This window comes from Xiphophorus hellerii, chromosome 1 (assembly GCF_003331165.1).
Source record: "Xiphophorus hellerii strain 12219 chromosome 1, Xiphophorus_hellerii-4.1, whole genome shotgun sequence".
Lineage (NCBI taxonomy): Eukaryota > Metazoa > Chordata > Actinopteri > Cyprinodontiformes > Poeciliidae > Xiphophorus > Xiphophorus hellerii.
Window position 1 is genome coordinate 32,389,887 of NC_045672.1, and position 24,063 is coordinate 32,413,949.

General features: G+C 42.5%; 1 protein-coding gene across 7 annotated transcripts in view; it reads right to left on the reverse strand.

The window, feature by feature from the left end:
• The window catches only part of sulf2b (sulfatase 2b), a 43,458-nt gene that overhangs the window by 12,327 nt on the left and 7,068 nt on the right, over positions 1 to 24,063 (reverse strand). For 4 of the 7 annotated variants that reach the window (XR_004339013.1, XR_004339014.1, XR_004339017.1 and 1 more), the window contains exons 1-6: positions 11,752 to 12,137; positions 6,010 to 6,234; positions 5,715 to 5,835; positions 3,686 to 3,804; positions 2,674 to 2,825; positions 2,018 to 2,187 (exon numbers count right to left, since the gene is read on the reverse strand). Coding sequence is in view for 4 of the 7 variants with exons in the window: in XM_032561151.1 (XP_032417042.1) it covers positions 2,018 to 2,187; positions 2,674 to 2,825; positions 3,686 to 3,804; positions 5,715 to 5,835; positions 6,010 to 6,184 (737 nt within the window). In the remaining 3 variants the exon portion in view is untranslated. Of the gene's footprint in view, positions 1 to 2,017; positions 2,188 to 2,673; positions 2,826 to 3,685; positions 3,805 to 5,714; positions 5,836 to 6,009; positions 6,235 to 11,751; positions 12,140 to 24,063 lie in introns of those variants that run through there. The other 3 variants (XM_032561180.1, XM_032561189.1, XM_032561160.1) reach the window with 2 other exon arrangements.

Sequence of the window (24,063 nt, forward strand, 5' to 3'; positions counted from 1 at the left end):
TAAGCTAACTATTGCTCTTTCATCATTACATTGTGACAACATTACGTTTGAAAAACCCAACAGCCTCATAAAGCTACCTGGTTCACTCGCCTGGAGGTTTTTCCTTTTAAAACCAGCAGCAGCAGGAAGTTAAAGAAGAAGAAGAAAATAATCTGGTCTGTCTGTATTTTGATTTTCCAGTAAACAGAAAGTAAAATGTGTTTTATTCTGTGGAGTGAAATGAGGAGCGTCTCTGTTGTTTATGAATATTTCAGACGCCATGTAAACTTTTCCAGGCTGTAAAATGGTTTGAAACAACCTGCATCATTTCAAATGATGTCATGTAAAACTGTTTCTGTTTCATAATAAATGTTAGGAAGACTCTCGCTCTTTCCCCGCCAGCGGACTCATTAAAAACACTCAGGCTCCTGTTGGATAATGAATGACTCCCGTCGCTCCTCCTCTGTGGCATCGTTTAATTTCTGGCTCTGAGCTCGGCTGCTCCTGCCTGAACAGCTGGAAACATCTGTTTGGCCTCCCTGAAACAGCTGACAGGAGCAGCAGAACCTGCGGGTTTAAACGGTTCTGGTCCAGCAGACCGGCTCCAGGTGGGTTTAGGACCCAGACGACCTTCCTGTTGCTCCTCCGGCTTTACAAGGCTAGAGATTTACTGAAATACTAACAGTGGTAATGCGCTAACACCCAAACTGGCTTTTCGCTTTGTGTTTATTTTATCTTTGAAAATATTTAGCGCAGCAGCTTCAGTTTTTATGAATGTAAAATTCAGAAAAATTCTGCAACTTAGATTTTTCTAAATCTAATTTACTTGGCTGTTTCGTAAATGTTCATTTGAACAAGTTTGTGTTGAAGTTTTGGTTATCGATTGTTCAGACTTCTTTGAGTAGTTAGCCATTCATATTCATGCTCTTATTTTGAAGTGGTGAAGACTGAATAAGCAGCTGTTTCCTCTCCTCATGTTTTATTTTAAACAAGAAACAAAATAAAAACAGACAACAGAAAACAAGATAAACATAAATACAATATCTGAGGGTTTTATAAAATATGTAAATTATATCGTCAAAATTAAATTTGGTGCTTGAGGTTTATGATTTCAATGGGAAGAAATAATTTGATATGAAGGAGGCGCTTTAGCGTTAGCTTCCATTAAGTTGGTGTATTGATTTAGCATTAGCTTCAGCTAAATACCATGTCAATGTAGCGCTTTAGCGTTAGCTTCCAATAAATGCCGTGTTTGTGTAGAGCTTTAGCGTTAGCTTTTTAGTTAGCGACACCCACCACTGGGTATTAATTTAATATATTTTATTTTTGTGCCTTTCATGGTGTTTTGCTTTAAAGATGCAAATTAAATAAACTTGACTTTGTAAAGTCAGAAGCAGCTTTGTAATGAAGAGCAGTCTGATTTATCAGGATGAACGTCTGGTCAGGACGATCAGAAGACGGTCCTGATAACGAACCGGTTTTTACTCAGAACCACCGGGAACCTGGCAGCCGTTTGTTCCTCAGATTTACATCCTGAGATCTGAGTCCTAATCTGGATTATTTCAAAATAAAACACTGCAGCTGCTCTTCATCTGGTTCCTAAGCCTGGACAGCTAGCGGCGCTAGCACTGAGTGAAGCAGAAAGGATTCCTGCGGAGAAACCCGCTGCGCTGGGAGCGGATTTAAGCGGCTTCCCGGGAACGGATCCGACACGATCTGACACGATCCGACACGCGTTTCTGATTCAGGACTCGAACTCGGACTTTGACTCGCTGTCAAATCTCCATGAAGAAACTCAGGGAGTCTGGAGGATTGTGAGGTTGAGGATTTATCCTGCGGTGCAGAACAGAGCGGCTGCATTGTTCAGCTGGATTACACCGGCTTAGTGCCATTGTGTGTGTGTGTGTGAGTGGGAGTGTGTTTGTGTGGGTGTGTGTGTGTGTGTGTGTGTGTGTGTGTGTGTGTGTGTGAGCATATTTCTCCTCCAGAACGTTAATAAAGTTTTGTTTTATCGAACAGAGCAGTGTGAGGCCCCTACATGTGCTGTGACGCGTTGGCGAAGGCGTTGCTGAACTGCGGCGCCGAGTCTTCGGGTCCGTGCGGCGCGGCGTGGCTCAGAACCATCAGGACCGGCCGGTGCGGGTAGATCCGCTTCGAGGAGCGGAAATAGCGGATGGACTCGGCTGTGATCAGGTCGGTCAGATAATCCTGGAGACACAGAGACAAAAACAGGAGAGCAGCAGGTTGGAAGCAGCTGGTCCACATCAGGTTCTATTGGACCAAAGGCAGTTCTGGTTGCTCTCATCCAAATCTTAGGCTTCATAGAACCGTTGCATTTGGACTGAGAGTAAATCACACACAACTGGTTTCCCTCGGTGGTATCAGAGTAAAGGGGCTGAATCCTCAGAACCGGACCTCAGAGCTGGAAACCAGCTGGTTCTGTTGGACCAGAGATCCATCAAAAGCTGATTCCCTCCTGATGGTCCGGTAGACCCGGTTCTGTTGGAACCAGAACTTCAGCAGTATTTCTCTTCAATCTGGCACTAAAAGTCTAATTTTATGAATCTACATATAGTTGAAGCTGAAGGACCATCTGAACCGGACCGGACCGGACTGGACCGGACCAACCTTTGGTTCCTGGCTGATCAAAACCCAGAGAATCTGAAAGCGAAGCATCAGAAGCGGCGCTCTGACCTGAGGGTACTGCGCTCCGTGTTTCTCCCGGACGCCGTTGCGGCTCAGGGTGTAGTTGTAGAAGCGGCTGTTCTTCACCAGGCCCAGCCACTCCCTCCACCCAGCGGGAACGTACGAGCCGTTGTACTCGTTCAGGTACTTCCCGAAGAAAGCTGCCGGGACGACGAACAGAGTCAGAGCTGCAGGAACCAACCCTCCTCATCTCCATGGAAACGGTTCTCCTCATCACTCATCCAGCCTCATTCCTGATCCGAGCAAATGTGCTTTTTTGGACGCTTAGAGTTTAACTTCACTTCATTTACTGACAAAAGAATTTTACTGAATAACTTGATAAAGAACCAAATACATGTTTCATATCAGCTGCTAACTAAACTATTAATCATAAACATTCTTTTCTCATGCTAAACGCTAAACCTACATGGTGTTTAGGAGAAGCTAATGCTAACTGCTAAAGTGCTAACATGAACCATGTTGATAGCCACCATCAGTGGTGAGAATGCTAACTAAACTAAACAGTAATCATAAACATTAGCTTAATTAAAGCATTATATCAACACAGCACTTAGCAAAAGCTAATGCTAAAGTGCTAATGCGCTAGCTTCAATTCAAATTATATCTGCCCTTAAAGACTACAACCTTGGAGTAAGAAATTCATTTTATTATAACTTATATGTTCAATAACGTTTTAATGGTTCCTGTACATTTCTAGTTGTAAATAAAATAATCAGGAAGAAAAGAGGAAGAGACAGGAAATGGAGCTGTCTTTTTCCACTTCAAAATAAGAGCATGAATATAAATGTGTATCTGAAGAATTATGAACAGCTGATGTTGAAACGTATTCAAGTTAATAAAACACTAAAGTAAATTAGCTTTAGCTAAGAGCGCTAAACATTTTCAAAGCTATTAGCTCTGCTGCTAATGCATTAGAGGATTGGACCAGATTGGACCTAATTGGACCGGATTGGACCGGATTGGACAGGACCGGATCGGACCGTCGGAGCGGTCCACTCACCTGTTCGGTATCCCGTGTTGTTGAGGTAGACGCCGAAGGTCCGCGGTTCGTGCTGGCGTTGCCACGACAACGACGAGCAGTTCTCGTTGTTGGTGTAGGTGTTGTGGTTGTGGACGTACCTGAGAGACGGAGAGGAGAGGAAGCTCAAAGCTTAAACATCAGTTAGAAAATAAAACCTTTTAATAAATCAGGTCGAGATCAACGGAAGAATAAAACTTTTTAAAAACGTAAACCAGCAGCAGCAGTTGATTCTAACTGCAGCATGTTGGGTCCATTTGGTTCCTGACTGACTTTATATGAACTAGTCGGTTCTAAAAACTGCAGCAGATCAAACTGGACCAGAGGTCAGTGACCTTTACGAGCCTTATGGACACTTTGACCTCCAGTCCAGCTAAAATCACTTCTTTCCGACTCAAAAGCAGCTTCACTCTTTAAAATGCAACAGCTGGTTTCTACTAAACCTCCAAGGAAAAAAATATTATTTTAGTTTTTAAGTTTGGCTTATTTTCTTCAATGGGACATTTTTTAAAACAATGAAGTAAAAACAACAAAAAATAATTAAAATATTTCCACTCTTCAGTCGCTCCAGTTTTTGTGATTCTGTGAAATTCATGCAAAATAAATAGATGTTTGCATTTTTTGTGACTAACTGAGTTCATTACAAATGTTCCCCAAAAGTCAAAAACATAAAATTTACAGTGATGATTCCACCTCCCACCTGCAGGTGGCAGCATTACTTCTCCTGCACCGCCGTGTGGAGGAGATATTATTTTTCTTTTATGGGCTCTTTGCTCCTCAGCTTCCGCGTTCGGGGAAAAGCGGCTCGATCGTTTCCGATCTATTGAAAAAGGCTCTTCACCCTGGGTGTTTGCAGGGCTTGTCCAAGGTAACAGTTAATGATGTACATCGATCCGAAGCCCCGACAATAAGCTGGAGAAAGGTTTTAAGATGTTCGCCTCGTTATACACAGATACGAAGGTGAGTTTTACTTTCTTTAAACTTTGTGGCTAACATTAGCTTTAGCTTATGCAAGCAGGCAATATTCTCTGACATTTTTCTTGTAAAAATGTGCTATTTAAGTATCTAAACATTTTTCATCCATTCTAACGGACAATGTTTTTAAGTATATTACGTGGTTTATTGTCGTTAGTGTCAGAGACCAAGTAACGGGGGATTTTACGGTTCAGGCTTTTTGCTTCTGAAGCCTGAGGAACAACAAGCCCATAGCTTAACAGTAGAGCAGCTCTGGTGTCGGAGTTCTAGTTCAGCTGACGGTTCAGGTTCAGAGTTGTTGCTTTTAGAAAAATATGGTCGTGTTCCTTAAGGTCTCCGTGTTATTTCGCTTTATTAGTTTTGCATGTTTCTTGTGAAGCAGGACGGTGTTTACAGCAGTGTGTACAGGCGGATCAGTAGCTCGGCTGTCTGGCTCTGGTCTGCTCTCTGGTTCCCATAAACTCTTTCAGGCTGAATACAGAAGTGATTCCATGGAAATAACACAGGAGGCTCCTTTACCTTCTGCTTTAGGCTGAAGAAGTTGATCCGGAGTGAAGTGAAGGCTGTAAACTTTGCTGTGCAGTGTTAGCTTTAACTGGTAGCGACGAATATTTACAAGCCACCGTCTTCTTAATTCAGGACCGCTTGGAAATCCATGAAAACTTAAAAGCCCATTATATTAGGAAGACAGCAATGTTCATAGTATTGTTTTATTTGCGTCTGAAATAAGACTTTGTCTTTTCTAGCTGTCATGGTAACTCAAAGCGGTTAAAAGAGAGCCGCATTTGCGCATGCGGTTGTGACGTCAGCGCGGCAGGTGCAAAGAGCCCATTGTAGATTTTTTTAAAGAGGAAAATTTTAATTTGAAATTAATTCATAAAAAAAAGATTCTTTTTAAGATTTCCTCCCACCTAATTATAATACTTCTAATGTGATGAACTGAACATGAACCGAACCGAACTGAGATCCAGTTCAGTTCAGTTCGGTTTGGACCAGAACCTGACCCAGCAGCCTGCTGTGATTGGCTGAGACTTACTTCCCAGTGAGCATGCTCGAACGCGACGGGCAGCACATGGGCGTGGTCACGAAGGCGTTGGAGAAGAAGGTCCCGCCCTCCTCCATGATGCGGCGCGTTTTGTTCATGGCCTGCATGGATCCTGAACGGAGAAAAGCCCATCAGGAACCAAGAAGTGAAACGGCGAAGCAGCAGCTTGTTAGCTTCATGATGCTAATCGACTAAACTAAACACAAATCAGGTGGATGTGGCTCCGACTGAAACGTTTATCTGCCTCAGTCAGACATGAGGACTACATTTCCCATGATTCCCGCACCGAGCTCCACGTCCTGGTCGTCCGTAAGGATGAGGATGATGTTCGGCCGGATGTTGCGTCTGTCTCTCTGGATGCGCGGCTTCATCCGCTGTCCGGGCGGGAACTGAGCGTCTCCGATCGCCATGGAGACGAACAGGAAGAGGGAGAGGAAGAGGAGGAGTAGTCGGGCCGCCATGGCCGCCAGCGAGGCCCGGTTCTGATCAGAGGGTCAGATGATCTGTCAACCTGAGGAAAAAATAATTACTGTTTACATTACAGGGAGGAAACACCTGCAGGGGGCGCTAAAGTCAAGATTATAGAGAGAGTCAAACAAACTCTGTATGTTATGGATGAAACTCAAACCTAAAATAATAAAATAAAAATAAATAAGATTAAATAAATTAAAAACAATGAAAAAAGATTAAATAAGTAATTTAAAAAGTAAAAAAATAATTAAAAAGATTAAATGATTAAATAATAAATAAGTTTAGATTATTTGAAGATAAAATAAATACAGAAATATTATTAAGACTAATAAAATAAATACAAAAAACTGAAAAGTTTCAGCTGGCCTTTAACTAGGCCCCAGAAAGCAGAGCAGATGTGTAGAAACAAAGTAAATAAATATTAATTAGCAGTAATTACACAGGAATATAATATCTGGAGGTTAAAACCACAGCAGGAAACATCGGCTGCTTTTTGGTTCCTGGATAATAAACCTATGATCTGCTCAGTCGGGCCCAGCAGGGGGCGACTGGACCAAAACACACAGATCCAACTCTGAACACACACACACACACACACACACACTCTCTCTCTCTCTGAGAGGAGAGTGTGTTCTGGAGGACTGGCGGCTCTGGTTGAGATACAAGATCATACCTGAGCTCCAGAACCAGGAGAACCTCCAGAATCGATCCAGGAGTTAAAGCCGTCACCACGGCAACCATCTTGGATGTTATTGATTATTGTTATTAATCACTCTGACATCCTCAGCATGCAGTACCTCTCTGCTGCCTCTGGAGGAGCAGCTGAGTTCCTCAACTGGGACAAAGGTCAGAGGTCATCCTGGCATGCTGCTTTATAGGAATGTATTCACACACTGTTAGAAGAAAAGCTAAAACATTATGGGATGGTTTGGATCAAAACTGAGTCATGTTAGAATGGCCTAGTCAAAGTCTGGGCCTGTTGTGAGCACACTCCTGCTAAGATGCAAAAATTTAGTGTTTTTGGAAGCCATGCAGATGTTGCTGTCTTCCTGTCTGTCCGTCCGTCCCGCTGCGACCTTTCAGCTTCAGCCTCTCTCTAATCCACTGCATCAACGTTACGTCACTCATTATGAAACTGACCTAAAATCAACCTGAGAGCAGACCGGACCGGCGCCGGGCCGGCCTGCGGATTACTCCGTCTGGGTCTGCCTGATCTTCACCGAGGGTCTGGGACCGCTTCATGCATAAATAAAAAACTATTGAAGGGAAGCAGGTGTGCTAAATATTTCAAACTTAGCAAAAATGCTAAAGCACTAAACAAAGTTAGCGTTGGTATCAGTGGAAGCATGCTGACCTCAATCTGACCTCAATCTGACCAGAATCAACAGAACCTTATGTTAAAGCGACCTGCGGTTCCTGATCACATCAGTAATTCATGCCAAAGGAGCCCAGACCAGAGAGCAGAACCTGAACCGAACCTTTCAATCAGAACATTTTTATCCATCTGAGACACTGACGTTTGGTTTGTTAAAACAACAAAGAAATAAATAAATGAATTGTTAAAATGAACCTCCAGGTTTCTCCTCAGTCATCTGAACTCTGAGGATTTTCACCGCAGCCGCTCCTCTGAGGGGAGGGAATATCCGATTCTCATCCTGACCGTAAAACATCCAAAAACTGATGATTCACCTCAGCAGAGCGTCTGAGTCAGCAGCAGGAAAATGAGACGTCATGAAACTGTTAATAACCAGCGAGCGTTTACGCTAACAACACGGCTACATCTGTCCCGCCGTGCCGCCGCGCCTCGCCGCGCCGCAGTCAGCTCCTCCGTCAGCTCCTCCGTCAGCTCCACTCTCCTTCACGTTCAGAGAGACGAGCAGAACAACGTGCAGTTCTTCCTTCCCCACTGTTTTACTTTCTGATATCCTGATCTGCGTCCAGCAGAACATAAAGCCAGAGGAAACCGTGACTGATCTGCCAACCAGACACCAATCAATCAATCAATCAATCAAGTTCATTTGTTTAACGTTTCATTTCAAAGTGCTTTATATCATTAAAACATTTTTAAAAACATCATAAAGTCAAAAGTTGAGAAAAACAAACATCACAACTTGCAGAGTTAGCTGCTACATGTTAGCATCAAGATGCTATTCTAAGCTAGTGTGGCTTCTGCTAAGCTAACTCCCTTTAGCACAACAACAGCCTTTTCCAGCGACCAATCAGATCGTTTAGAAGCCGAAATTAAAACCCAGTGGGCCGAGAGAAGCAGTTTCATCGCTGTTGTTGGAGGTTGTAGTTTGTGCGTCAGATTTACAGGTGCACCAGAAACACACGACTACAAAGGTTCCACCCGGAACTTTTGTATGTAAAACAAAAATATTTTTATTAATTATATTAAAGTTTTTTGCGTGTTTAAAATCAGTGTAATTAATTTAAATTAATGCTAATTTCTATGTAGAGCCTCAGGTCCACACTGTCTATTTCATTTGTCTTTTTCACAGTTACAGTTTATTAATGTTTTTCAGGTGTAAAATCTGACAGATAAAGAAAAAACCAAGAAGCAGAGAAATCAAGAAAATATCTGATTGCTTCAAAAATATATTTCTACTCTGTGTGAGTTTTCTGTTTTATCTCAGTTATTTTCTGTAAAGACTAAAAATCAATCTGCATCAGAAAACCAACATTTATTTCCTCAGCAGAGAAGCGCAGGAAGGAAAACATCTAAACTATAAACCTGCTTTATGTTCAGCAGGAGCATTTGGAGCCGGACGTCTTCCTCCTGATCAGACTGAATATTTTCCGTATTATGTCCACGTGATGCACAAAGTGTGAATTAATGTTGTTTTATGGAGCCGCGGTCCAGTGAGCAGCGGCCGCCGGTCAGAAATGCCGCCGTCCGTCATCCTGATGCCGCTTCTGCATCACGGCTACCCGCTCATTAATATTCATGAAGCAGGGGGCGGGGCTTGCCGCCGCGCGCAGGCGGCTGCCAAACCGACTCGGCATGAAGCGAATGCCAATAAAGAGACAATGTGCTTCATTCATATTCATCTGATTTCACAAGCAGGGGGAAGAATAAAGAGGTGAAAGGTCACCCGACTGGGGAAGCCGTGACGTTACTGCTGCGGTGGGTTTCCATGGTAACCAGTGTGTACACAGTCAGAGCTGCTTGTCTTTTTTCCAACAGTTAATTCAGATTCTGCGGGTTGATATTTGCTGTTTTATTAAAGCTGCTGAATAAACTGAAGGTTGGAACAGGATGGATGAAAATGTTCAACTCATCATGGCAACTAAAGGAGGTTCAGCTTTTAAACAAATAACTCGTACGTTTTTATCTGAGCTGAATGAAATCTCTCCACCACCAGATCTATAGAGTCACAGGGAAATTTCATCCAGAACCGACCAGAGGACATTTCAGATCATCCCAGAAAACTGACAAGAAATACAAAGTTAACCAGTAAAGAATCATCAGCAGCCTTAAACCGGCCACTGATAAGTTAGCACACTTAGCTAGCTTAGCTGTGTTTGCTATTTAGGTCACAAACTGAGCGATGGACCATCGTGTCCTTACAGAAAACGGTTCTTACAACCTACACAGTCAAACGTTTACAGCTAGAATTTGGATTATTTAGATTATCATAGCAGAATTTTGTTTTGTAAATGTCGGCGTCAAGCTATATATTTTGTTTGCTGATTAAATATTTAGTTCAGAGTTGCAGATTTAGCTTGCTGGTTAAATATTTAAATTGAGTTAAATATTTAGCTTGCTAATTAGTAACTGTAATCAAGTTACTAATTGAATATTTGGTTAACAACCTACATATTTAGCTTGCTAGGACACGATGGTCCATAGCTTGCTAGCTAAATATGTAATTTGTTAATTAAATATTTTGAACTAAAGATTTTGATTGCTATTAAAAACGTAGTTCGTTAACTAAATATTTAATTAAAAAACTAAATATTTAGTTTGGAGCTAAATATTTAACTCGCAAATTAGACAGTTTGGACCTGTGACATTTAGAAATGAATGACTGTGTGATTATAGTTAAAATATGACTCAGAAAAATTAAAGTCTTTATTGACAGACTAAACACTTTGCAACACTAAGTTTCCAAACACAGGAGACGTTCAACAGAGAAGACCGACGGTCAGAAAACAGGCCAGATGTGACCAGCATCACAAACTTCTCATCTTTAATATGTGCAGTTACTGCGAAAATGTCGGGCGTCAGAGTTCAACATGTCAACAATGAGGAAGTGATTCATGGTGACGATTGTCCTTAAATTAAACATACAGCTGAAGAAATGAAGCCACTTCTGGTGGATTTCTCCGGTTTCTTCCTACAGATGAAGTCAGACAGCTGCTGCGCGTCTGACAGCAGAAACATCTCATGAAAATTTCACCTCCGTTCTGAATCTGGTCAAATTACTGGAGGTTTGTGGAAACAGGAAACTGTTCTTCTGCTTTCATTCAGGACAAACGAGACGTTCGGATTGGTTTGGTTGTTTCCTTAAAGACGGCGAACATCACGTCTCTCTGATGAACCGACGGAAATGTTCCTGAGGTCTGGCAGCAACGTTCAGGTTTAGCCTCCAAAGAACGGCGATGAATTTACATCAGGAGGTAATTTAGCTCATTTATTTCAGGAACTACTTCAAATTCTTCAAGTCGTTAGCCGTTCATATTCAGGCTCTTATTTATCGTTTTGTTTTAGCACTTTACGTTTATGATTAACACTTTAGCTTTAGCACAGCTAACGTTTTAGTTAGCAGTACCCAACACTGATGTTGGGTACCTATGTGGTTGAATTTACAAATTTAGCATTAGCTTCTTTGGTGTAGCACATTAGCATTACTAATTTTTATGATTAACACTTTAGCACAGCTAACTTTAATTAGCGGTGTCCTCCACTGATGGTGGGTATCGGTGTTATGTTGGTGTAGCACATTAGCATTAGAAGAACTAGCATTTAGCCAGAAGTAGGTTCAATATTTAGATGGGATTCTGACCCAGCCCACAGCCAACATGGCGCCTCCAGAACCTCAGGTATTATGCGGGTCAGATCCAGACACCCAACAGAACTACTGGATCAGGGACGGCCGATCTGGAGCTGGAACAGTTTAATGGGATTTACTGCGATAATGATGAAACACATTTTAGTTTTTTTAGTTTTAAATGTGTGACTGCAGCAGAAACCCGAGCAGGAAATGTTCTGGATCCGTTTAAAGCTCCTCTATTCTCCAAACCAGCTTCAGTATATGATCATTTAGTTTTATTATATAAAGTTTTATTACATAAAAAGCAGAAATGAAACAACAACCACAGAAACGTTTAAAATAACATTTAAACATTTATATCTGACCTGAATGAAAATCAGCTGCTGAAATTAACTCGACGTTTAAATCAGAGAAACATTCAGCACCGAACGTCTGACTGCTGGACCCGAACAGGACCAGAACTGGACCCGGGTCCAGTTTCTGAGCCTGAATCAGGAGGAAGTGAAGCTTTTCTCAGAATAAATCTAAAACATTCACTGATTAAAGTCAGAACCACAAACCTTCAGCTGCTCATCCGTCCTCTCTGAAACCCGAACAAATCTCCGGACCCGGGGGGAACCAGACGGACTCACTGAAGCATGAAGGTCCAAACCCGGCAGGAGAAACTCTGCAGAACCGTCTTCCTCAGAGCCGGTCACTTCTGCTTTCCTCTTCCTCTCCTCGCTTCCTCTCAGCTGACGTTTCAAACTCAAATCTCTCTCAGCTTCTCCTTTTCCTCCTCATCGTCTCTCCTGCTGCCTGGCTCCTGGGCCCCCCGGCACCAAACCGGCAACCTGAGCCTCCTCTCCCTCACAGCTCGTTAGCGGTTGCCGTGGTGGCGGTCATGGCAATGATCCCCGTGGTAACCGCCTCGACAACCACACCGTTAAAACCACCGCCTCCTTCTACTGCTCCTCCCTCTCTCTCTCTCTCTATTGTCTCTGTATCGCTTCATCTCTCCGTTTCTCTCTCTCTCTCTCTCCTGCAGCTCGCCCGTCTGCAGCTGGACGGGATTCAAACTGAAACCTGAAACATTTCATTTCTGACTCTGTTTTTGTTAAATATGATGCAGAAACCCAGGAGCCGGGAAGTTCTGGCTGCCGGTTCTGATCCGCGGTTCTTTAACGCTGCAGTATGTAACTCCATAGAAAATCATTGTTAGTTGAAACTTTCACCATGTGGTGATAATCTGATCTCCTCAGTGAGAAACAACCAATCAGAGCCAGGAGGCGGGGCTTAGCGCTGTCAATCACTCTCCATCACTCTCTGCTACGCTGCAGCTAGCATAGCCTGTCATGAATGCTAACGCTAGTTAGCATAGCCACTGATGACGGCGGTAAGCTGTTTCTCTGCCATGAGCACATTTAGCAGCGAGTACATGAGGATGATTGACATCACTAAGCCCCGCCTCCTGGCTCTGATTGGTTGTTTTTTGTCAGGAGCTTTTCTTTATTATTTCAGATGATCTGACATGGAGACAGTCTGAATATTCTGCAGCTTTAATGTCTTGCAGTCAGAAATCTGTTTATTTCATAAACTGTTTTGGCTTTAATGAATCTGAAGTTTCATGTTTTCATGTTGACTAAACGTTTCTTATTCCTCAGTAAATGACATTAGAAAACATGTTTTTAATTAAAAAACAGCTGAACTTTTCTCTCCGCCTGCAGAATTAATATGACTTGATGTGTAATCTGATTATTTATTCATCCATCCGGCCTGAAGTTCTCATTAAAGCTTCAGAGACATTCGCAGCATTTTACTGCACATAAAATCTATTATTTCTCATTTCTGACATAAAAATGATTTTTCTAAAAACTAAAACTGAGACTGAATGTTTGTTAGGCTAATAAAAAAAAATATATTTACCTTTCCAAAAACTGTATTTCTGCTTCTGCTTGATGATATTTAGGCTCTTTTTATAGATTTATAACAACCTGAATGATCTTCCATAATCTCTCCTCAAATAAAAACCACATGAACTGGTTTTATTTGCTAAACTGGTTAAACTGGACTGCAGGAGTTCAGTGTTTCTGAGTATCAGAGAATTCAGACTTAAACAAAATAAAAATTAATTAATTTTTTAAAATCCTGCTTTTTTCTTTTGAATAAAAACTAAAATATGAATGAAAATTTAATATTTGAAAGTTTCAGGATTTTTAAAAAAGTAAAATAAAACTGCTTTTTATAAAAATACACTGAAATAAATACAATGGAAAATAAACCAGATAAAATAAAATAGAAAAAATGGTTTCATGCTATAAAATTAAAGGATAAAAACTAACAAAACTTTTTACAAATACATAGAAAATAAAATATGATAGTTTCTTGATTTTTTTCAAATAAAAAATGAACGTTCAGATGTTTCATGGCTGCTGGTTTTAGTTCATGTTTGTCTCCAGGTTGTTGCTGCTGAGGAGGGAAAACATTTCTCAACTATTTTCCATCTTAAAGCTCAAAATTAAACGTTGATTTATTTATAGCAGCGGCTGTTTATGTGTGGAGTTGATCACTGCCTCCATTAGAGCAGCGAAATCATGTTAAACACTCACCTCTGACACCACTCTGTGAGAGAGAGCAGCTAAAAGCCTCCATCTGAGGAGCTGAAAACTGTAATTTAGTGTCATTATGGCGACGGCAGAGCAGCCTGACCCGCAGCAGGAACCGGGTTCTCCAGCAGAACCGCTGCGGTTCTGCTGGAGAACCCAGTTCCACCCGGTCCTGGTTTGGTCCAACACCAGAGTCCAGATGGCATCATGATCCTGGTTTTACAGAAACACCTGCAGCCTTCAGAACCACCGGACTGAACATGCCTGCGGTACTGACCTCCACCCAGCAGGGGGCGAAAACAGGATAACGACAAAATCAGATTTCTATTTAAAGAAGAAATCTGAACCAGCAGAACCAGAGAAATCTGAATCCAGACTAAAAACAAACCAAACATTCTGACAAACGCAGGTTTTCCGTTGTTAAGAGGGTCCAAAGTGTGGCTCCCGGGCCACCAGGGGACCTTAGAAAGATTCTGTGTGGCCCTCAGAACAAGGCGCTGATGGAGACTATTTATTTTGAATTAGAGCAGAAATGATCAGCGGCCAACATGTTGGTCTGCTGCAGCGTAAAGAGGCAGGCGACAGTCAGGAATCCTGATTCTCATTTATTCTGATTAAAAATCAGTGTGAAAAAATCCGCCGCCTGTCGGCGTCCATCCTGGAACAACCCGTGACGTTCTGAGGTCGCCACGGAGACGGTACTGGGCCGTACGCACAACGGAAACCACCAAGACAAAGACGAAACTTTGACTCATGAAGCAAAATTAATTTCTGAAGTTTTACTAAATACAGGAAGTGATTCCAAAGACAGAGCGACCACTTCCTGTTCTTACTGCTCAAAATTCATTTTCTCTATTTTTTCACCAGAACAATTTGGACGTCTTGATTTTATTGAAGCAACTTTTCATTCTGGATCTTTCTCCAGAAATAAATCTAAGTTGTTAATTGTTTAAATAAAATATTTCAGTTTTGTTTAAATAAAATCACAATCGAGTTTTTCTGACTGGACGAAACGTTTCGACGCCTGAAGGTTGGAGGTACGGAAATGATCAGGAAATTTAAAAACTCTTCACAAAAATAAAAATAAACAGAAATGAAAATAATCATATATTTTCTTGTGGCAAAAAAGAAGGAAAAGTGACGACTGTCTGTCCATTAATAACTTATTTCTTTATGCAACAGTTTAAAGTTTTCAGGTTTAATAAATATCTTGAAAAAACTTTTTTTTTTTAAATCCAGAGGAAATCAGGATGAAAAAGGAAACATTTCAAACTTAGACGTGTTTCAGTTGCAGGACTTATTAGTGTTATTAATAACAATAACAATAATATTAACAACAATAACAATAATATTAATAACAATAATATTTTTTTTATCGTCTCTGATGAACTGAAACATCTCAAACTTTATGGTTTTGATAACCTGATGATAGTTTTCATGGTGTAAACTCGTGGACCTGCTCTGTGACAGCAGCGCCAATCTAGAACCATCCGGGTCGGTTCTGGTCCGTTTGACCCGTTTCTGCTTCATGTTTTCATCGTTTCTCTGATGTAAATTCAGAACACTTCCTGCTTCCTGTTTCCTGCTTCCTGCCGCTGAAAAAGTCCCTCCGCCTTCAGGCTGCTCGCTGATTCCTGCTGCGGTTTGACCCGGTCCGACCAGCCGGTTCCTCTCTGTCTGGACCCGGTCAGAACCCAGAAATCTACGTTGTGAATTCATTCACAGGCAGAATGAAACAGGAAACAGAAGCTGAGGTCCAGAGAGAAACCTGCTGGAGAAGCAGAGCCCGGTTTAAGGTTCTGGATCACCAGAACCAGAACCGGAACCGGACAGCCTGTGTGTAAGGAGGTTCTGGATGAGCGGAGCAGCTGAAGCCCAGAAGCAGCAGCAGAGCCGCAGCACAGGAAGTGAAAGTGAAAGTAAAAATTTGGACCATCAGACAGCAGGAGCATCACCATGGCAACAGGTGGGGGAGGGGGGCGGCTGAGGGGCCGGCCGGTCCGATCGGACCGCTGGTCCACTGAGCCCACCTGAATCACAGCAGGCAGATCGCCATGGAAACGAGGGGGAAGCCTGCTGGACTGGTCAGAGCAGAGAGTCAGCAGCTTCAGAGGGAGTCCTGGGGTCAAAGGTCACGAAGGGGGTCGGAGCCTGGGGGGCGGAGCCTGGGGGGCGGAGCCTGGGGGGCGGAGCAGGGTCTTAACAGATCTGGGTTTTCATTATAGTTCAGTTTCACTTCATTACTGTTTTTATTTACTTAATGAAAGTATTTTCTTAAGTTCAGTTTTTGTTACTGTTAGTTTAATGAACTATAAAACAAAAAAAGTATTAAAATCATAAAAACATTTTGTTTGATTTGTTAATTAACTTTAGTTAAATAGTTAGAACTGACAGGAGTCGGATGTCAGAGTCGTTAGTTTGGGCCGGACGATAAAAACTCATCATAAGCATTTCATATCAGTAGATATTGATAATTATTTATTAGTTTTTTTAGCTTCACCGTTTTATCCAAGTTTTATTCCACAATGTTTTATTATTTTCAAGCAGTTATGAAGTGAAAACCTGAAACTTAGCAAGTTAATGAGCAGGCTGTTGCTAGGCAACCAAAGCATGAGCGTTAGTTGATTCCACCCAGCTAGCTTAGCTTAGCTTAGCGGTGAGCGGCTGACGCCTTTCCTCTGCCTACATGTCCCAGAATGCCATGCGGTTCTGTGAATATTCTACCAGATGTATTATTTATTGATATTGATCACCTGTCTATTGTGATCAATATTGTTATTGGTTTATTTATGAGACTTTTGTTGGTTTGTAGTTTGTTTAAAAAATGTTTGTGTTTATTAATCATCTTCATGCGGTTTTATTCGGTCCATGTCGAGTTGTGTGTAAAATAAAACGTTTCCAGCTTTATGCTTTTATTTTCAGCGTCTTGTTGTTGTTGACACTGAGGCAACGTGTCTTTTCTAACTGCTGTTGTCACGGTAACCATGCATTATGCTAATCGCTGCGTGCCACAGTGAGAATACGGCAGATCTCTTTCCAGACAATCAGAACCAACTGAAGTTATGATGTTTGGACCCAAGGAGGAACAATGTAGATCTAGAGACATAGATTCAGGTATTACAGCTAGAATCTAGAAATCAGGCTGAACTCTGACCTGAACCTTCAGAGTCACATAAAGACTGTTATAAAGTCGGCCTTCTGTCACCTGAAGAACCTGAAAGATCTGCTGCTGCTGGTTCTGGTTCTGCTCTGCATCCAGAACCAGGACCAAACATGGAGGAGCAGCATTCAGCTTCTATGCTCCACAGATCTGGAACAAACTTCCAGAAAACTGAACAACATCCGAAACAGTGAGCTCCTTTAAATCCAGACTGAAACCAGCTGCTTAGATTTTGATTCATAATAACTGGAACATTTGTGATGCTTATCATTATTATTAATTGTTATTATTATCATTATTAATTATTATTAATGTTATTAATTATTATTATTATTGTTTTTCATCCTGCCTTGTTGCTGCAGCGTTCTGCACTCCACTCTGACTTTCCTCCATCTGATCCCAGAAAACCCAGAAAACGTCGAGAAGAACCAACGAAGAAGACGACCTGCAGCTCGCCGTCAACCAGCTGGGCCTCCAGAACCTCAGCAGAACCAGAACCATCATCTGCCCAAAATAACAAACTAAGTGTTTTTTTCTCTAAATCATCTTTTGGCAATAAACAACATTTATTTGACACAAAATATTCCAGTCAGTGTGAACTGAATGAAGCAGACTGGCTTCCTGGAATAAATGATGATGTCATTGATTAGAGTGAAGTCAGCTCTGCTGCTGCCGCCGTTTCCTCAGTGTGACATCATCACATGTGACGACCCAATCACCTGACCTCAGGTCTCTTCAGACCCAGACGCTTCATTCTCCAATATTGACACAAATTAGCATCAAATATAAACAGAAAATACGAACAGAAAACGCAGAAAAACGTTCCACGCTGTATGAGCGCTGCTGCTACGCTACGGCTAAACGTAGCTTCATAGCTTCAACCTGAATCAGCTCTGGCTAATATTCCAGCGCCTGGATCCGTCTGAGGTTCTGATGTGAAACGTTCAGCGCCGAGTCAGAAACATGAAGATACATCGTTTGAAGAAGAGGAGGAGGAAGAGGAGGAGGAAGAGGAAGCTTCCAGTTTGAGTCACTGAGGCGCCTGAGAAACCAGATCCAGTCACAGCGGACCGAGTGTGTGTGTGTGTGTGGGTGTGTGTGGGTGTGTGTGTGTGTGTGAACAGCAGCTGAGTTAAACCCTCCAGAACCGTTGGCCCTCTGAGAGCCGGCGCTGAAGGAAACAAACTGACCCAATTCCCCACAACCCGGCCAGAACCACAGCCAGCCGGACCCATTTGCCCTCCAACTGGACCTCCTGCCGAGTGCTAACAGCTAACAGCTAGCCGCTAGCTGGCGCTGACTCCTGGTTTTGGACCAGCAGGACTCTCACAGCAGCAGCAGGGGGCGCTCTGCTGGTTTCTACATCATGACTGAGTTTTTCTTTACTGTTTGACCGTCCATTAGACACACTTCTGCTAATCCGCTAAGCTAAATGTTAGCTAAGCACTATAGCGCTTTAGCTAACTCTGAAAACGTTTAGCACACTTAGCTTCCCCTGAATTAAATTTTTCTGCTAATTTATTCGGCTGTTAAATACAATTCAACTGTATTAAACTTTTAGTTATTGACTGTTCAAAAATAGCCAGACCTTTATATGGATGCTCTTATTTTGAAATGACTGTTTACGCAGCAGTTACACTTCCTCTCTTTATGCTTTTTCTTTTTCACTTTAAATCAATAAATATACATGAATAAATGAAGAGAAATGCAGCAGAGATATAGGTTTCTGAGGCCAACAGTGATTCCCAGGTTTTGTCTGCTGCTCTTCCTCTGAGCAGCAGGATGAAGAGGAGGAGGAGGAAGAGCAGAGCCTCAGGGAAGATTTAGTTTGTCCTCCACAGAAAACGGGACATTTGTCTTCTTTATTTATTTATCTTCCTTCTTACAAACAGCTGCAGGCTGCGGCAGCAGAGGTCATCAGTTAGACTCTGAGCTGCGTCTCTCCGTCCTCCAGCAGCAGCTCCAGCAGCAGCTCCAGCAGCAGCTGCAGCAGCAGCTGCAGCAGTGCCGCCGCCTCCCTCAGGCTGATGCTGCTCCTACCGACCGGCAGCAGGACGGACGGTGGAGGGAGGATCTGGAAACGCAGCTTAACAGGAAAAACTGAGAACTTTTCCACTAAAACGAACTAACTGGAACTATATCACGCTTTTTTAAAACTAAAACATACTGAAATTATAAATATAATATCCTTTGTTTTTGTGTATATGAATCTATTGATCTGATGTGAAACAGATTGTTTTAACGTGATCAGTTTTATGTCGGTAATTAACGGTGCCGTTTGTAACGATAGTTTACAAAATGGCAACGGAAAAAGTTTGGAGAAAAATCCAGTCAGTTTGTTAATAATTAAAACATTTTTTTTTTAAATATAATCTTCTGTTGAGTATTTATTAATCAGTCAATGTTTATCTAACCACAATACTGTGACCTTTCTGATTAACTTTTGCTATAATCTGATACAGAGCATCAAATGGTGACATTTATGTTATAGTTGCACAGATTCACTTTTAAAGTAAATTCATGATCAAAAACATTAATAAACTACAAAAACTACTTCTATAGCTAATAAAAACTAACCAGAAGCTAAACAATATTAGCTAATAAAAACAAGCAAACGCTAAAAACTACAACTAACTGAATTAAACAAATTAATTAAAATAGTTTGTCTAATCATTATAGTTTAGTTATATACTGTAACTCCATGGATTATAACATCAGTCCAGACGACATTCGCTGTGAATTTATAAAAATAAACTGAATACTTTCGGAAACAACTGGATCAGTTTCAGAAGAATAAAATAACGGAGAGAAATGGATTATAAATGTGTAAAGAGGAGAGATGATCCGCTTCCCTCAGTGGGAGCAAACGGAGCGGCGGCCGCTGGTTCCTCCGCCGCCTGCGGCGCAGCATCATCCTTCCCACTCACACAGAAATAGCCTGATGGAGAGCAGCAGCTCAGCTGGGACCTCTGGGACGTTTACACTGCGCTCAGGCGGCGGAGCTAACGCTAACGCTAACATAGATGCTGCAGAGACTCACAGCTGATGGACACCAACACTCTGAACGACCAGAACCTCCATCAGAACCATATGAACCTCCATCAGGACCACCAGAACCTCCATCAGAACCATATGAACCTCCATCAGGACCACCAGAACCTCCATCAGGACCATATGAACCTCCATCAGGACCACCAGAACCTCCATCAGGACCATCAGAACCTCCATCAGAACCATCAGAACCTCCATCAGAACCACACGGCTTCAGAAATTATTAAAGCGACAGTGTCATTTAAATTTTATATTTTTTATCTTCACATCATATTTTAATGTTGTTTAATCAAAAACAAGCCTGGAGTGTTGCTTTGATTCTTCCATGTTTGAGAAATCCTTTAATCTCCATGGCAACCATTCAGCTGTACAAAAAGCCAGAGTGGACCTGGCTCCGCCTTCGAGTGATTTGACTTTGTAATTTAAGACCTTTAAATTGGGCCTCTGTCTCTTTAAGAACTCCTGCTCTCTCTGAAGCCCCGCCTCCAGGAAGTCATCCAACATGGCTCCTCTATTAACCCTTTAACATTGTTACCAGTGTTGCTCTGAGCAGCAGCTCCTATCATGAGCTCAGCAGCTGTTTGCTAATTGATGCTGGCTAGTCTGAAGGAGTTGAGTGGGGGAGGAGCTTCACCTCGAAGGCGGGGCTAGGTCCACCAAGGTGTTTACAGCTAAATGGTTGCCATGGAGATTAGAGGATTTCTCAAACATGAACGAATCAGAGCAACACTACAAAAATGTTTTTGATAAAACATGAAGACATGATAAAAAGATGAAAACAGATTATTTTACTTGATGCCGTCCCTTTAAAACACCAAGCAGCCAATCAGGAAGCTTCCTGTGATTGGGTCAGTTCAGGTCCGTCTTTGTGGCTGGATGTTTCTGCTCTTAGCAGTAGAACAAAGTGCAGATCGGATCCAGTTTGAGTCCTGACAGAAGGGAACCATCTCTTCCAGACCAACACCTGTGCCTCCGCCTGATTGGCTGCCAGAGAGCAGTGGGAGGGGCGTAAGCACAGACGGCGGTGGAGCAGGAAGTCCCAGAGGAGCGGTGTGGCATCAGCAGCTCAGCTTTCAGCTCCTTTCTGCAGCGTCACGCCTCGAATGGAAATGGGTCAAAGCTTGTTTCTGCAGCACGCTGAAATCAAAACCACAAACAAAACCAACAACACAAACTGACCTTTCACCTCCAACCAGCTGCTAACTAAACACAGCTAGCTCAGAAACCAGGTGACACCTGGGGTAACAGAACCAGAGGAGGGTAGGAACCAACACAGAGAAGGGCAGCTCATCAGGAAACTGACTGTTCCCTCCTGATGGTCCGGTCGACCCGGTTCTACTGGAACCAGAACTCCATCATCTGCTCCACCTCCAGCTGCTGTGGTTCTGACCTAAACCAACCTGTTCCCCTCCTGGCCTGTGGGGGCGCTGCACCAAGAACCACTGAAGGAAACGACACAAAAACCTCTGAAGACACTGAGAGCAACTTCCTTCTTCACCAGATGGAAACAAGATGGAGGCGTCAGATTTTAGTGTTGGAGGATTTCTCTTTAGTCTTTGGCTGAAGACCAGGAGCCATTTCTGCTGCTAGTGCTAGACTAGCACGCTAGCATTGGCTGGATTTACCCAGAATGCCCTGCGCTGTAGTCCACTTCCTGCTTTTGGAGCGGTCTCCGGTCTGCACATTCAAACTAAACCTAGAGGTCAAAGGTCGATTAGTGTTCACACCTCAATAACCGGACCGGACTTTGACTAGGCAGACGGCCTGGAGTCGAGTTAGTGGGCTGAATGCTGCCTTCAAGGTTCAGGAACAAAAAAAACTATTTTTCTTCTGTTTCTTTCCTTCAGATTTTTAGTCATTAGTTGTGGAAATGATTTTTATGTTTCCAGTTTGGCTAGAAAAAGTTAATCCAGAGTTTGTGCAGAAGGTTCCCTAAAGTTCCCCGACCTGCTAGAGCAGGGGTCTCAAACTCCAGTCCTCGAGGGCCGCAGTCCTGCAACTTTTAGATGTGCCTCTGCTGCACCACACCTGAATAGAATAATTAGGTCATTAAGGCTCTGGAGAACTGATCTACACAAGGAGGAGGCAATTAAGCCATTTCATTCCAGTGTTTTGTACATGATGCACATCTAAAAACTGCAGGACAGCGGCCCTCGAGGACTGGAGTTTGACACCTGTGTGCTAGAGGATCCAGGACAGAAATCCTGCAGGACGAGTTCAGAGTATCCGCTCTGGACCGGTGTCGAGCATAAACTCAATAAAGTTTCTAAATGTCTGAGATCAGAGTTTTTAATCAAAAAATTTATTTTATACACATTGAATCCTTCGTCATTATTGGGGGGTGATGAAGAGGAGCAGAGGTGGTGATGAAGATCTGCCCGACTCGGAGCTCGGATGACAGAATCTAATGAAGCTTCAGGTGGTTCAATGTTCTGTGTCGACCCGTGTGACCCGGCTTTGCTTCTAATAAAACCCAAACAGAACAAACACACTCACACACACACACACACACACACACACACACACACACACAGTAATTCGTCTCACGTCGCCTGAATCCCCGGAGTGAGAAAACGATGGAGGCACATTTACCATCTGTAATCAAAAGAACTTCATGCTGGACTCGCCCTCCTCTCTTTCTCTCTCTCTTCAATTTCCTCCTTCTGCTGCGAAGCCTGAGCAGCATACTGATGCTGGGATTACACACACACGCCCACACACACACACACACACCGGCGGACTGAAGTAATGACTTTCTGCCTCGGCTCCCGATTCGCTCAGAGCTGCCAGTTCCAACTGGGTTTGTGGAAAAGAAACAGAAAGAGCAAAAGGCTCCGGGGAGAGGCGATGCAGCGCCTCCAATTAGCCGGGATGGTGGTCCAAACAGGGGGGCGGGGGCCGGAGGGGGGCAGCTGGATAACGAGGCCGGGCCGTGGAGGTTCTCACCTGGACCTGACCTCCAGACGGACTCGATTCTGAATCGACCCGGCTCTGAAAAGGTCGGGAATGTTTCTAAAGCTGATTATTAGAGCTCAAGTTCCTAATAAACAAACAATTAATGGAAATAAAAATACATTTATTGTTAAAACAACACAGAGAAACCAGCTGCAGGTCCACTTTTACCGGTTCTGATTTCTGCCTACAAACAGACAAAAATTTGTTGTAAAGAAAATATTGCATAAACTAAAAATCTATGCTATCTGATGGATCTCTGTTAACTCAAAATCACATTTTTATTTTATTTTAAACATTTTATTAGGAATCTTTTCTTCTTTATCCAGAAATGATCAAAGTTTTCCAGTGACAGTTTTGAGTTGGAAGTCAAGTTATGTTCTGTTATATATATAAATAATATATAAATTATATTATTATATATAATATAATTTAGCTCAACAAATTACCTTTATATGAAGTCACAAGGCTGATTGAAAATCGCTCAAATTAATATACATTTTATGTATTTTTTGCTCATGTTTCTAAAAGTTTTACAGTGTTTATTTGATTTTCAAGATTCATTTTGTCTTTTCTCTTCATTCTGCTGCAGAAATGAGCAAATTTCTGCTGCTGATGGAAAAAATAAGGAAACATTCTGGAAAGTTGTTACCAGAAGCCAAAGTATTCCCATTCCAACCAGTGGTTTCCATGGATATTTGAACTGGTTTTCCCCAGCAGGCTAAAGGTCAGGAAATGACAAATGAGCTTCAGTCGCCCAAAGTTTGCTTGGAAAACTTTGTTTCAAAGTAAAATTTTAAACAAAGTAAGAAACAAAGTAAATGGGAGAAACAACATGAAGCAGCAGGAACATGGCGGCGCGTGGGCGGACTGAAAGGAAGCATCAGTCGGACTGCTGAAGGACTCGGATCAGAACCGAACAAGTCCATCTCCAGTTTCTACTTCGTATCGACGGATGCTGCACCGACGCCTCCAGACACACCAGGAGGCGCCAGCAGGTCACCGGGGGTGATGTGGGAGGAGGAGGAGAAGGAGGAGGAAGAGGAGCAGCAGGTCAGACTCTCTTCCTCTCCTCTCTAAAGCTCCTCTCTCTTCTCTCCAGCAGCTCAGGTGAAGATTCATCC